This window comes from Ranitomeya variabilis, chromosome 2, assembly GCF_051348905.1.
Source record: "Ranitomeya variabilis isolate aRanVar5 chromosome 2, aRanVar5.hap1, whole genome shotgun sequence".
In the NCBI taxonomy this organism is placed as follows: domain Eukaryota; kingdom Metazoa; phylum Chordata; class Amphibia; order Anura; family Dendrobatidae; genus Ranitomeya; species Ranitomeya variabilis.
Window position 1 is genome coordinate 459,825,867 of NC_135233.1, and position 12,458 is coordinate 459,838,324.

Below are 12,458 nucleotides of genomic sequence, written 5' to 3' on the forward strand. Positions count from 1 at the left end.
GCGTCCGACATGACACCCTGCTACACAGCCTGCCCCGCCGTGCTGGGTTGCACCTGACACTTAATGGGTGATTACTCAGTGCCTGAATGGGATCTCTTGGCCAGACTAGGACAGTTTCTTTCACAAATCCTCCCTCAGCTGCAGTTAATAAACCTAAGACACAAACAAAATTAGCAAATACCCTGCAGTAAATAAATAGCAATAGTGTAAGAAAATAACATGGGATACATGGGCCCAGGGAAATCCCCAGGACGCCGATGACTTGATCGAGCTGGTTGAAAGGTATCAGGGGGTCAATGGATCCTTTGATAGGCAACCCACTCCATACTGGGGGAGCGGAGGTAAAAAAGGGGGTGGAGCGTCAAAAGTCCAAGGGGGCGGCGGAGGTCATGCCGAGGGACCAATCGAGGAAAGTAATTTAATGGAGATGTCACGGCCCAGGTCATATAGCTGTCCATTGTCCCCTGACCACCGAGCAAATGGGCTGTAGCATGGGAGGCCGGTGTTCATTCTATGCATATCGAGCTTGCAGTGTGGACTGTCAACTGGCCCCAAACTTGTCATGTAAAACTGAATGGTCTGCAAATGACTGGACTATTAGACTTAGAGTTTGGTGACCCTTGAGAGGGCCACACTCTCTCTCCAATTGATCCCTGGGAAGAAGGTGGGTGTCTGCTGCATTCTCGGGGATGCTGAAGACTATCCAGTGGCCAGAGTAGTTACTGAGGCAGCCCGAGGAACTTAGTCCCATGAGGTCCGTGTGTTTCAGGATTTATTGCACCCAATTATCATAGGCCAGGACTTTGTGTCGTTTTAGGACTTGTGGGGGAGGGGCAGAGACCTCGATTGCTCAGGTAAGAAATGAATCGGCCCTATAAAGTCTCATCAATCCCGGAGTTTCCCTTCTGTGTATTGGGAAAAGAGGAGAAGGCTGTATGCCCTGAGGCAGACATTTCTAAGATTAGGGAGACCAGAGAAAATTTTGGATTCACCCAACATAGGGACCAAACTGTAAAAGAAGCATTCAGTAAGGTAACAGTTATAAACGGCATAACACGGGAGTTGGGGACTGACAACAGGCTTCCCTATTTCACGATGAGTGGGCACTTATTGTACCGGGTTACTAAGGCGAGGGAGGAGATTGTGGAGCAATTGTTGGTACCAGGAGCCTATAGACAAAGGGTGTTGGACATTGCCCATTCACATGTCTTGGATGAACTCAAGAAGGGGTCATGCGGAGGTTCTATTGGCCCAGATGTCACTGGGAAATCCTAAAGTATTGCAAGTCCTTTCCCACCTGCCAGATAACTGCTACCATCTATCCCTTCCAAAATCCTCTTGTGTCGCTACAAATCAAGGCAGGGAAACAGAGGGACCCAGTTGAAACTCCATGTTGGCTAAACAGGCCAGAAGAGGCCACTGAAGATGTCACAGTGGCAGAGACACTGTAACCGACCCAGAAATAACAGTGCAGAGAACTGCTTCAGAGGAACTGGGACCTGTTTTCAGAGTTGCCAAGACATACTGAGGTTGAACATGAAATTCTGAAGGAACCACATGTGCAGATAAGCCAAAAGCCGTAGAGAAACCATCAAGCCCGCCGTGAGGTGATTTTGAAGGAGGTGGCTAACTTTGACGTGTATCCGATGCCCCATGTCGATGAACTTAGAGAAGGTATGGTCAGCCGGATATATCAACACCCTGGACCTAACGAAAGGTTACTGGAAAATCCTCCAATTTCAAAATGCAAAGGAGAAGACAGCCTCTTCTGCACGTGACGGTTGCTTCTAGTATAAGAGAAGGCAGTTAGGGCTTCAAGGAGCCCCAGCTACCTACCAGAGGGACATGGACCAGATCTTAGGCCTTCACCAAAAGTACACCTCAGCATACCTCGACAATATTGTGATATTCAGTCCAGATTGGGGAAGTCATTTGCAGAAGGTCCAGGCCATTCTGGATGCACTGAAGTGGGGGGTTAACCATAAACGCAAAGAAGTGTGCCATGAGGAAAAAGGATGAAAAATACTTGGGCTACATCAACGGAAGAGGCGAAGTAAAGCCGCAAGTGAATAAGCTGGAGGCAATCCAAAATTGGCAGCAACTGGTCTCCAAGAAACAGGTTCAGGCATTTCTGGGAATGGTGGGATGCTATTGGCGGTTTATCCCATATTTTGCCATGATAGCTGCATTCCTGACCAACCTTCTTAAGTGCATGAAGAAGTGGAAGGACAAATGTACTCTTAAAGCAGAGATGGCGTTTCAGGTCTACAGGACTTCAACTTTCATGTGGAACACAGGCCTGGCAAGCTGCACGGTGCTGCAGATACCCTGACTAGACTTTCCTGTTTGTTGACAAAAGGTGTCAAAACCCCTGGTTTTGGGAAGAGGAGGGGGGATATGACTGTGACAATGTCACTGGCAAAGTACTGGAGGGGAGCCATGTTTCACTAAGGGTGTTTGCTTCAGTGATGGCAACTTAGGCCTCTTTCACACTTCCGTCATTTTTTTTTGGCGGATCCGCTATTTTCCCATAGACTTGCATTAGCGATGGATTGTGGCGGATGGTCGTCCGTTCCATCCGCCATGCGACGGATCCGTCGAAATTTGGCGGACGTTGTCTAGACATTGACGGACATTGTAACGTTTTTTGTCTACGCCTAATTGGCGGTCCGCGACGGATCCGTCACGTCCGCCATTTCCTAGAATGGGCGCCTATGGGCGACGGATCCGTCGCGAACCGTCATTTGGCGGATCCGTCGCCCCAATCCGTCTTTTTCAACTGAGCATGCTCCAAAAAGTAGATACTTTGCCCAGGCAACCCCAAAACTATATAAACAGGACAGGTGGGCCTCATTCCTCAATGTGCCATCAAGAGAGACAGACCCTGCCAGCAAGAGAGACCCTGCCAGCAAGAGAGATCCTGCCAGCAAGAGAGATCCTGCCAGCAAGAGAGAGACCCTGCCAGCAAGAGAGAGACCCTGCCAGCAAGAGAGAGACCCTGCCAGCAAGAGAGATCCTGCCAGAGACTGCTATGTAAGTACTGCCATCCAGCATGTGTGTGTGTGTGCCCGCCTTGCATGTTTTTATTTGTCATACTGTGCTGATATTTTGAATGGCTGTGCTGTGACATGTGTGTGTGTAAATGCCGTGTGAGGTGTGTGCCCGACCGCCAGCCTTGCATGTTTTTATTTTTCATACTGTGCTGGTATTTTGAATGGCTGTGCTGTGACATGTGTGTGGTGTGTATAAATGACATGTGATGTGTGTCCTGCATTTTTGTTATTTTTCATACATTAACATACTGTACTGGTATTTAAAATAAAGAGCAGTGTAGCTCCTACTTTCCAAAAAAAAAAAAAAAAAAATTGTAATAAAAATTACACAAAACTGTCCGTAGTATGATTTCAATATAAATTTAAAAATGGTAAATAAATAAAGGTGTTTGAGATTCTATATACAAATGCGGGATGCAAACCTTTGGTATAGAAAACGTTATCTGGTTTTAGAAAATAGTAACTGTAGGGTTACCATAATTATCATTTTTGGGTATTGGTATTTTAACTTTGAATGAGGGAAATTTTTTCTAAGGTTGAAACTGTGTATGTGTAGCGCCCCCACTGCCGCAGGGCCGAGGGGTACCCGGTACCGGGCCTCTGAGTCTCTGCTCTGGGGTTGTCACGGTGGCTAGGCCCGGCCCGTGACCCTGCTGAGGGGCGCCCAATGAAAGGTGTGGATAGTGATGATGTTATGGTGCGGTGCAGGTCACAGTAAATAACGAGGACACCAGGTTGCAGTCTCTTTACCTCTTTACTGAAGGCTTCAGGGTCCTCAGTCCGGAATACGGTTAACCAGGCTGCGCAAGTCCGGCCGGTCCGATGGCACCTCCAGGGTTCCCTTTGCAGGTGGAAATCTGTGCCTACCTTCTAGCGCTTGTGTGTTGTGGTCCTCCCCTGCTGTGCTTACGGGATAGTCCCCACAACTGTTGTGTCTGTTTCTCGTGTTCCCTCACAACTCGATTCTGATGTTCTTCTTCGTCCCCCAGATGATATGGCTAGGACGCACCCATATGGCGGGTAGGCTTGGAGCTCTTCCGGGACCCTAGTGTCGCCCCTCTCCTATTGTTGCCCCCTATGTCTTCTTAGGTGATTTGGGTGAGACAGCCCGCCTATAACTGACTGTCCTGCCGTAGGTTTGAAGTTAGGCCTGGAGCTCTATACTTCCTCGGCGTTCCGGCCACCGGCTGCGCGCCTCAGTAGGATGTTGCCTCGTCTTACAGCACGACTCCTACTGGTGTTTCTCCTTGTTGCGTTGATCTCGTTTCTCACTCAGCACAATAAACCTCGCTTCTTGTCCTTTCTTAGGGCACCGCCGCGATCAGGTGCAGGCGCGGTCCCGTAACGTTCTCTCTGTTCGCTAGGCCTCTGTCAGGATCCCACCCCTGACAGGGACCCCCCTGAATCTTCCCCTGCAACACCCTCTGCCACAGGATGTTGCCTGGTTCCAACCCCGTCAGCTTCTGTCTAACTTCCTATCCAACCCCCAGTTTTACCAGATTGTGAGGAGTGGCCTAATACATAGCACCCTTAGCTCCCCCTGGAGGCCAGACTGTGAAGTGTATTGGTGTCTGTGATACCTGGTCAGGTGAACGCCTTCAGTGCCATCAGACGTACCATAGCCCCCCTTAGCGGAGGAGCATCAGTACTGCAACGACCAGGACTCTGGGGCGCTGCATATGGAGGAGGGGGTGGGGTAGATTTACCAACATGCGCATGGCGCATATCAAGATTGAAGTAGTTTTGGTGTTGCTTTCAAGGAATTTTTTTTTTTTGTGGGGTAAACAGGAGGTGGAGGGTTTGGCAGCTTGCGCATCAAGCATATCAAGTTAACACTCTTTTTTTTTTTTTTTTTTTGGTGTGGTAATAATTTTTTGTAGGGGGGAATCAAAAAGTTGGCATACCAATACATAATCATGCTAATTAAAACTGAGTCTATCCTTTTGTATAGTGGCTTAGAACTCTCTTTATACTTGCAGATTCTAGGGACCAAGAGGGACCCAAGACAGACGCAGGCAGGCCCCCCAAGTTTTGAAAACAGATGTAAATATAAAGTCCCGAAAGCTGCGGCTATCCTTTTGTATAGTAGCTTAGAACTCTCTTTATACTTGCAGATTCTAGGGACCAAGAGGCACCCAAGACAGACGCAGGCAGGCCCCCAAGTCAGGGACCATAATGTCGTCTTCTGAGAGACCCCCCTCACATCGTCAGCCACCTGAGGTGATTTTTTTATTTCTTCAAAAAAATTTTTGGGTACATCTCTGGTAACATGTTTTTGAACCCTATATGTTTTTATTCTGTTTTCACAGGAAGATGAAGCAGAGGGGCTTCCAGAAGGAGACGGACAGGGTGGAGAAATGAGAGGAGCGGGAGCACATAGTGTAAGTTTTGCAGAGACAGATCCTCACATAAAACACACTACACCCAACACAAACATTCAGCACAGCACACACACAGTACATATGCCTCCATCACAAGCACATTATTTATTTATTTTTTTTTTATTAGTCTTCACAATCCGGGGCTCGACGTAGAGTTCCTCAAAGCACCTCCCATAGTCGTCGGAATGCTAATCGTGGCGGTCACCGAAGAGTAAGTTCCTTTTTTGGTTTGGTGTTTAGTAAACTGTAAAATTCATGTGGTATAATCTTTCCCATGTTGTTCTTATTTTTTTGTTGCTTCACAGCGTGCTCCCGAACAGGATGAGGAGGAGGAGGGCATTGATGTGGACACCCTCATCCAAGCGGTCCAAAGTCGGGAGCCGCTATGGAACATGTCGGACCGCCGCCATGCTGACCAGTTAGTCACCCGACGGCTATGGGAGGAAGTGTGCAGTGCTGTTCTGGATAACTGGGAGGAACTCGATGCCCAGTTCCTCCCAACCTTTTTTGGTTTGGTGTTTAGTAAACTGTAAAATTCATGTGGTATAATCTTTCCCATGTTGTTCTTATTTTTTTGTTGCTTCACAGCGTGCTCCCGAACAGGATGAGGAAGAGGAGGGCATTGATGTGGACACCCTCATCCAAGCGGTCCAAAGTCGGGAGCCGCTATGGAACATGTCGGACCGCCGCCATGCTGACCAGTTAGTCACCCGACGGCTATGGGAGGAAGTGTGCAGTGCTGTTCTGGATAACTGGGAGGAACTCGATGCTGGGGCCCAGGATCTAGCGCGTAAGTATTAACACTTCATTACCTTATGTTAGCATGATTTAATGTGTTGTATAGTAACCAATTTTTGCTTTATCTTTCCAGGTAACAGGGTTATCGTGCGGTGGCGGTCACTCAGGGATCGCTTCAAGAGGGAATTTAACAAGGAGATGCAGGCCCCGAGTGGATCTAGAGGACGCAGGAGCAGATACAAATATGCCAGAGCCCTGACGTTCCTCCGGTCGACGCTGCTGAGCAGAAGGTAAATATTCAACACCACATGTTTTCAGTCAAACTGTTAAAATGTGTAACCTTCAATTTTTCTTGGCAGCAAGGGCAATTGTTATCTCAATATACTATTTTTTTTTTCTTCTTTAACAGCACTGTTTGCAGCACTCGGGAGCCTGCATCAGAGTTGCACCCCTCTGGAGCGATCTCCCAGGAGTGCGCCACCGGGGAACACGTCGACCCCTCTGTATCTGCACCTTCCCTTTTGTTTGATCCCTCGGCCCCATCCTCCAGCGCTGGAGCAGCAGGGCGCACTTCGTCACTTGAAGCTGCAGGTGATGAGTTAGAGTTCCCTTTACCCCACCCCTCTGACACTGCCGCAACATCTAGACCACCTTTGGGGTCAGGACGGCAGCGCCAGAGAGGTCAGGAAACGAGCTATGCGCCTGAGTTTTTGCATCTAAATGCAGCCTTCCAGAATGCCATCAAGCTTTTGGGTGAGCAAACATCTGCTGGGTACAATATGGTTAACAGAAGCATACTTGAACTCAGCAGTCGTCTGGATAGGATGCATTTAGATGCAAAACAGTCACCAAGACACTGTTTTTTTCAGTCGGTCCTCAGGCACATGGAAAATCTAAGTCCTGACCTGCAGATGCATGTGATGCAAGGCTGCCACACTGCTCTAGCGCAGGCAATTTCCCAAGCCCCTCAACCTACCCTTCATGTTTCAACACCTTTCCCCTCTCAAGCCGCCGTCTATCCTTCCGTCCATCGTCCTCCCGTCCATCCTCCTCCTGTCCATCCTCCTCCTGTCCATCCTCCTCCTGTACATCCTCCTCCCGTCCATCCTCCTTCTACTCCTTCGCCATTCCTTCCTTCCCCCCTCAGTATTTCCCAGTACCTACCTTCCCCTTTCCATTCTTCCCCTTTAACTTCACCGTTCCCAATCCCACCAACACCTTCACCATACCTCCCACAGACCACATCTGCACCTCAACTCCCTGCCCAACCTCATGTTTTCACCACCCATTCCACTTCTGTTCCTCCCCGTGATGTCGTGTCCCCCCCTATCGACGTGGCCCGCCCTGTCAGCCCCTCCGCTACTATCTCCACCCCAAATTATGAGAACCTGTTTAAACTTGTAAATAAATAAAACTTTTTTTGGTTGAAAAACAATTTTATTGTCTTTCTCTTTTTTTTTTTAAGAACTGTATTAAAACCACCAAGGTTATGGTAATAGTAACAGTAGAAATTGTGGGTACCGGTTCAAAACATACAATACTGCGAGGTTAAAGTACAAAGGTTTTGTAACCAAACAAAAACATGGTATATTTACAAGTTTTAAAAAAAATTTCTTTTACACCATTTCATACTGCCAGTCAACTGATCCTGGAGGAGACATGAAGTAGTCTGCAAACTTGTCCCGCATTCTGGAGACTGCTACTGGACTGCAAAAAGTTGTGTTGTGGTAATCCCGCAAGGTGCTTTCTGACACATTATCCTCCAGGGAAACATGTTCTTTTGATAAAAAAAAATTGTGAAGTACCACGCAAGCCTTCACCACATCATCGACAGTTTCAGTCTGCAGTTTAATTGCAGTTAGTAGGATTCTCCATTTAGCAGTTAGGATGCCAAAAGCACATTCCACTACTCTTCGTGCTCTGGTTAAGCGATAATTAAAAATTTTGTTCCTCTGGGTCAGTCCACTACTTCCAAAGGGTTTAAGCAAATGTGGGGAAAGCTGGAAGGCATCATCTCCAACGCAAACAAATGGTAACGGTGGACCGGTGGTTCCAGGGAGAGGTCTAGGGGGCGGAAAGTCAAATGTCTCTCCATACAAACGACGCCCCATTGGTGAACTTTTAAAAATCTGTGACTCATTTGCGCGTCCATACGCACCGATATCCACAGCGATAAACTTGCACTGTGCGTCGGCTATGGCCATCAATACAATAGAGAAGTACTTCTTAGGCCGGGGTCACACATGCGTGTTTTACGGACGTAAGAGCGCAGAAACTACGTCCGTAAAACTCGCATAACATACGGCACAATTATTCTCAATGGGGCTGCTCCTATTAGCCGTATATTACGGTTCAGTATTATACGGCTTTCTATGGCCGTACAAAATCGCAGCATGCTGCGTTTGTCAGCGTATTGCGCAAAAAAATCGCCAATGAAAGTCTATGGGGGCGAGAAAAATACGGATTCCACACGGACCAGCAGTGTGACTTGCGAGAAATACGCAGCGGTGTTATTGAAAAGTCGGTAATTCAATTGCCGGCTTTTCATTTCTCCTGCACAAACCCGACAGGATATGAGACATCTTTTACATACAGTAAACCATCTCATATCCCCTTTTTTTTTGCATATTCCATACTACTAATGTTAGTAGTGTGTATGTGCAAAATTTCAGCGCTGTAGCTTGTAAAATAAAGGGTTAAATGGCGGAAAAAATTGGCGTGGGCTCCCGCGCAATTTTCTCCGCCAGAATGGTAAAGCCAGTGACTGAGGGCAGATATTAATAGCCTAGAGAGGGTCCATGGTTATTGGCCCCCCGTGGCTAAAAACATCTGCCCCCAGCCACCCCAGAAAAGGCACATCTGGAAGATGCGCCTATTCTGGCACTTGGCCACTCTCTTCCCACTCCCTGTAGTGGTGGGATATGGGGTAATGAAGGGTTAATGCCACCTTGCTATTGTAAGGTGACATTAAGCCAGATTAATAATGGAGAGGCGTCAATTATGACACCTATCCATTATTAATCCAATTGTTTGAAAGGGTTAAAAAACACACACACACATGATTTAAAAGTATTTTAATGAAATAAACACAGCGGTTGTTGTAATAATTTATTGTTCTCTCAATCCATTTGCAGACCCTCGCATGGCAAAATAATAAACGCACAAGATACATACCTTCTGATGTCAGATCACGTCCCACGATGTAATCCATCTGAAGGGGTTAATAATTTTACAGGCACGAGCCCTGCTATAATGCAGCTGTGCTCGTGCCTGTAATCCCCGGCGAATGAATGAAATGTAGGTCATTGACCTACATTTCCTTCAGTCACGGTGATGCGCCCCCTGGTGGATGTCCTCATATGACCTGGAGCGTGGGAAAAAGTTCCCAGGCTGCAGTTCATGAGAACATCCACCAGGGGCGCATCACCGCGACTCAATGTAAGTATAGATCACTGCTTTCCTTTCAGCACCCGGGGATTACAGGCACGAGCGAGTGGTTTATCGCAGCTCGTGCCTGTAATATTAGTTAACCCCTTCAGATGGATTACCTCGTTGGACGTGATCTGACATCAGAAGGTATGTATCTTGTGCATTTATTATTTTTCCAAGCGAGGGCCTGCAAATGGATTGAGAGAACAATAAATTATTACAACAACCGGTGTGTTTATTTCATTAAAATAATTTAAATCATGTGTGTGTTTGTGTGTGTTTTTTAACCCTTTCAAACAATTGAATTAATAATGGATAAGTGTCATCATTGACGCCTCTCCATTATTAATCTGGCTTAATGTCACCTTCCAATAGCAAGGTGGCATTAACCCTTCATTACCCCATATCCCACCGCTACAGGGAGTGGGAAGAGAGTGGCCAAGTGCCAGAATAGGCGCATCTTCCAGATGTGCCTTTTCTGGGGTGGCTGGGGGCAGATGTTTTTAGCCACGGGGGGCCAATAACCATGGACCCTCTCTAGGCTATTAATATCTGCCGTCAGTCACTGGCTTTACCATTCTGGCGGAGAAAATTGCGCGGGAGCCCACGCCAATTTTTTCCGCCATTTAACCCTTTATTTCAGCAGCTACAGCGCTGAAATTTTGCACATACACACTACTAACATTAGTAGTGTGGAATATGCAAAAAAAGGGGGATATGAGATGGTTTACAGTATGTAAACCATGTCTCATATCCTGTCGGGTTTGTGCAGGAGAAATGAAAAGCCGGCAATTGAATTACCGGCTGTTCACAGATATCGCGCTGAATGAAATCTAAATACAGAATATATATATGTGTCTCAATGACATATATATATATATATATATATACTGTATATATGTTTTAATGAACATTTGAGCACATAAATCCATTAGATGTCGGTTTTGCAAGCCTGCGCGAAAATCTCGCAGTACGGATGCCATACGGATTACATACGGAGGATACCATGCGCAAAATACGCTGACACACCCTGACTACGGATCAATATTTTGGGAACATTTCTCCGTATTACGGCCGTAGTACGGACGTATAATACGTGGCGTATTGTCTTACGCCAAGAGTGACTCTAGCCTTATAGTTGTAAAATTGTGATCCAGAGCCAGAAGGTTTGACGATCCTTATGTGCTTCCCATCAACTGCTCCGACACAATTTGGGAACTGGCATATTTGTTGAAAATTTTGTGCAATCTCCAGCCACCTCTCCTGTGATGGCTCTGGAATATATTCTGCTTGTAAGCACTCCCACAATGCCCGGCAGGTCTCTCTGATGATCCCGGAGATGGTGGATATCCCAAGCCTAAACTGAAAATGTAGGGATGAGAACGACTCTCCAGTTGGAAGGAATCTGTTAACAAAAGGAAAAGACAATAATTAATAAAAACTTAAAAAAACAACATTACAGTTATAAGTCTGATGGATGAGAATCATTTAAAAAAAAAAAATAACTTACCGAATAGTCACCATGAGACGCTCCGCTGGTGATATGGAGAAGCGCATCTGGGTGTCTCGTCTCCGTATAGAGTCTTCCACATGGCCCAATAAAATTTTGAAATTTTCTGCTTTCATTCTCACATAGTTGAAGAATTTCTGAGGGTTTTCCCTCAGTTCAATGTAAAGTGTGGAATAAACACCACGGGTCATGCATTGGGCTGTGATGGGATGGATTCACAGCCGTCTCTTCCGCCGCTGCCGCAGGATGCGCATTCTTTCTTCCTCCTTGTCTCGAACGATGACTGCCAACCGATTTGCCTCAAAAGTAAAATCCGCACAGATCTTTACAATGTTCGCATGTACTCCTTCCATCTTTGCCACTTTCTCTACAACCTTTCAAAGATGTGGTGTAAATACACAGTATATATAGTTTTCCAGTAGTTTCCAGTAGCCAATCACATTGAGATCCTCCCTTTTAAAAAAACGGATCCGTCAAAAAACAGTTCCAACGGATGTAAAAACGGTCGCAACGGTTCCAACGGATCCGTTTTTGTGACGGATCAGTATAACTGATCCGTCAGAAAAACGGATCCGTTGGAACCGTTTTTTCAACAATTGTGACGGATCCGTCGATCCGTCACGATGTCGGAGCTGACTGACGCCAAACAACTGAAGTGTGAAAGAAGCCTTAGGAAATTGCTCCAGCACACTAAGTGCTGAAAGGGGCTAATCAGCCATGTTTAGTGCTAGGTTAATTGAACAGCTGTAGAGTGTGAGGAAGGAGTCCAGAGGCTAAATACCCAGCCTTCCAGAGCATTCAGAATGGGTGGTGTTGTGAATTCCGTTCTTGGGCTCCATCCTGTGGTCATGAATGGTATTTTTGGGAGTTCTGCTCTTGGGCTCCCTCTGGTGGTTTCAAGTGGAACTTAGCAGCTGCTTTCACTAATCGGTGGCCTGGCCTTGTTATTTAACTGGGCTTTAGGCTGTAGTTGATGCCAGCTGTCAATGTTTCTTCCTGTGGATTCAGTCCTTTCCTGTAAGTTCTCTGTTGGCCAGTCCATTTCAGCTTAAGATAAGTTCTGCTAGTTTTTGGGTGTTTCCTTGCTTATGACCTTCTGTTCAGTTTAAGTTATGTCTCTTTTGTCCAGCTTGTCAGTATGAATTATTCCGGCTAGTTGGAAGCTCTGGGGTCGCAGATTTGCTCCTCCACACCGTGAGTCAGTGTGGAGGTTATTTTTGTAAACTCTGCGTGGACTTTTAGTTTTTATACTGACCGCACAGTAGCCTTTTCTATCTCTGTCTATTTAGATAGTTTTGGCCTCCTTTGCTAAATCTAGTTTCATTTCTGAGTTTGTCATTTCCCTCT

At 46.5% G+C, this 12,458-nt stretch overlaps 1 protein-coding gene across 3 annotated transcripts in view; it reads left to right on the forward strand.

Annotated features, from left to right (window-relative positions):
- The window catches only part of SLC29A2 (solute carrier family 29 member 2), a 309,542-nt gene that overhangs the window by 104,534 nt on the left and 192,550 nt on the right, over window positions 1-12,458 (forward strand). Inside the window, exons 1-5 of one of the 3 annotated variants that reach the window (XM_077287446.1) lie at window positions 5,405-5,434; window positions 5,562-5,645; window positions 5,740-6,224; window positions 6,306-6,462; window positions 6,582-7,682. The exons of 1 other annotated variant lie outside the window; for it this stretch is intronic. In XM_077287446.1, the coding sequence (XP_077143561.1) occupies window positions 6,110-6,224; window positions 6,306-6,462; window positions 6,582-7,584 (1,275 nt within the window). In that variant the 5' untranslated portion in view covers window positions 5,405-5,434; window positions 5,562-5,645; window positions 5,740-6,109 and the 3' untranslated portion in view covers window positions 7,585-7,682. Of the gene's footprint in view, window positions 1-5,366; window positions 5,646-5,739; window positions 6,225-6,305; window positions 6,463-6,581; window positions 7,683-12,458 lie in introns of those variants that run through there. One more of the 3 variants, XM_077287445.1, reaches the window with a different exon arrangement.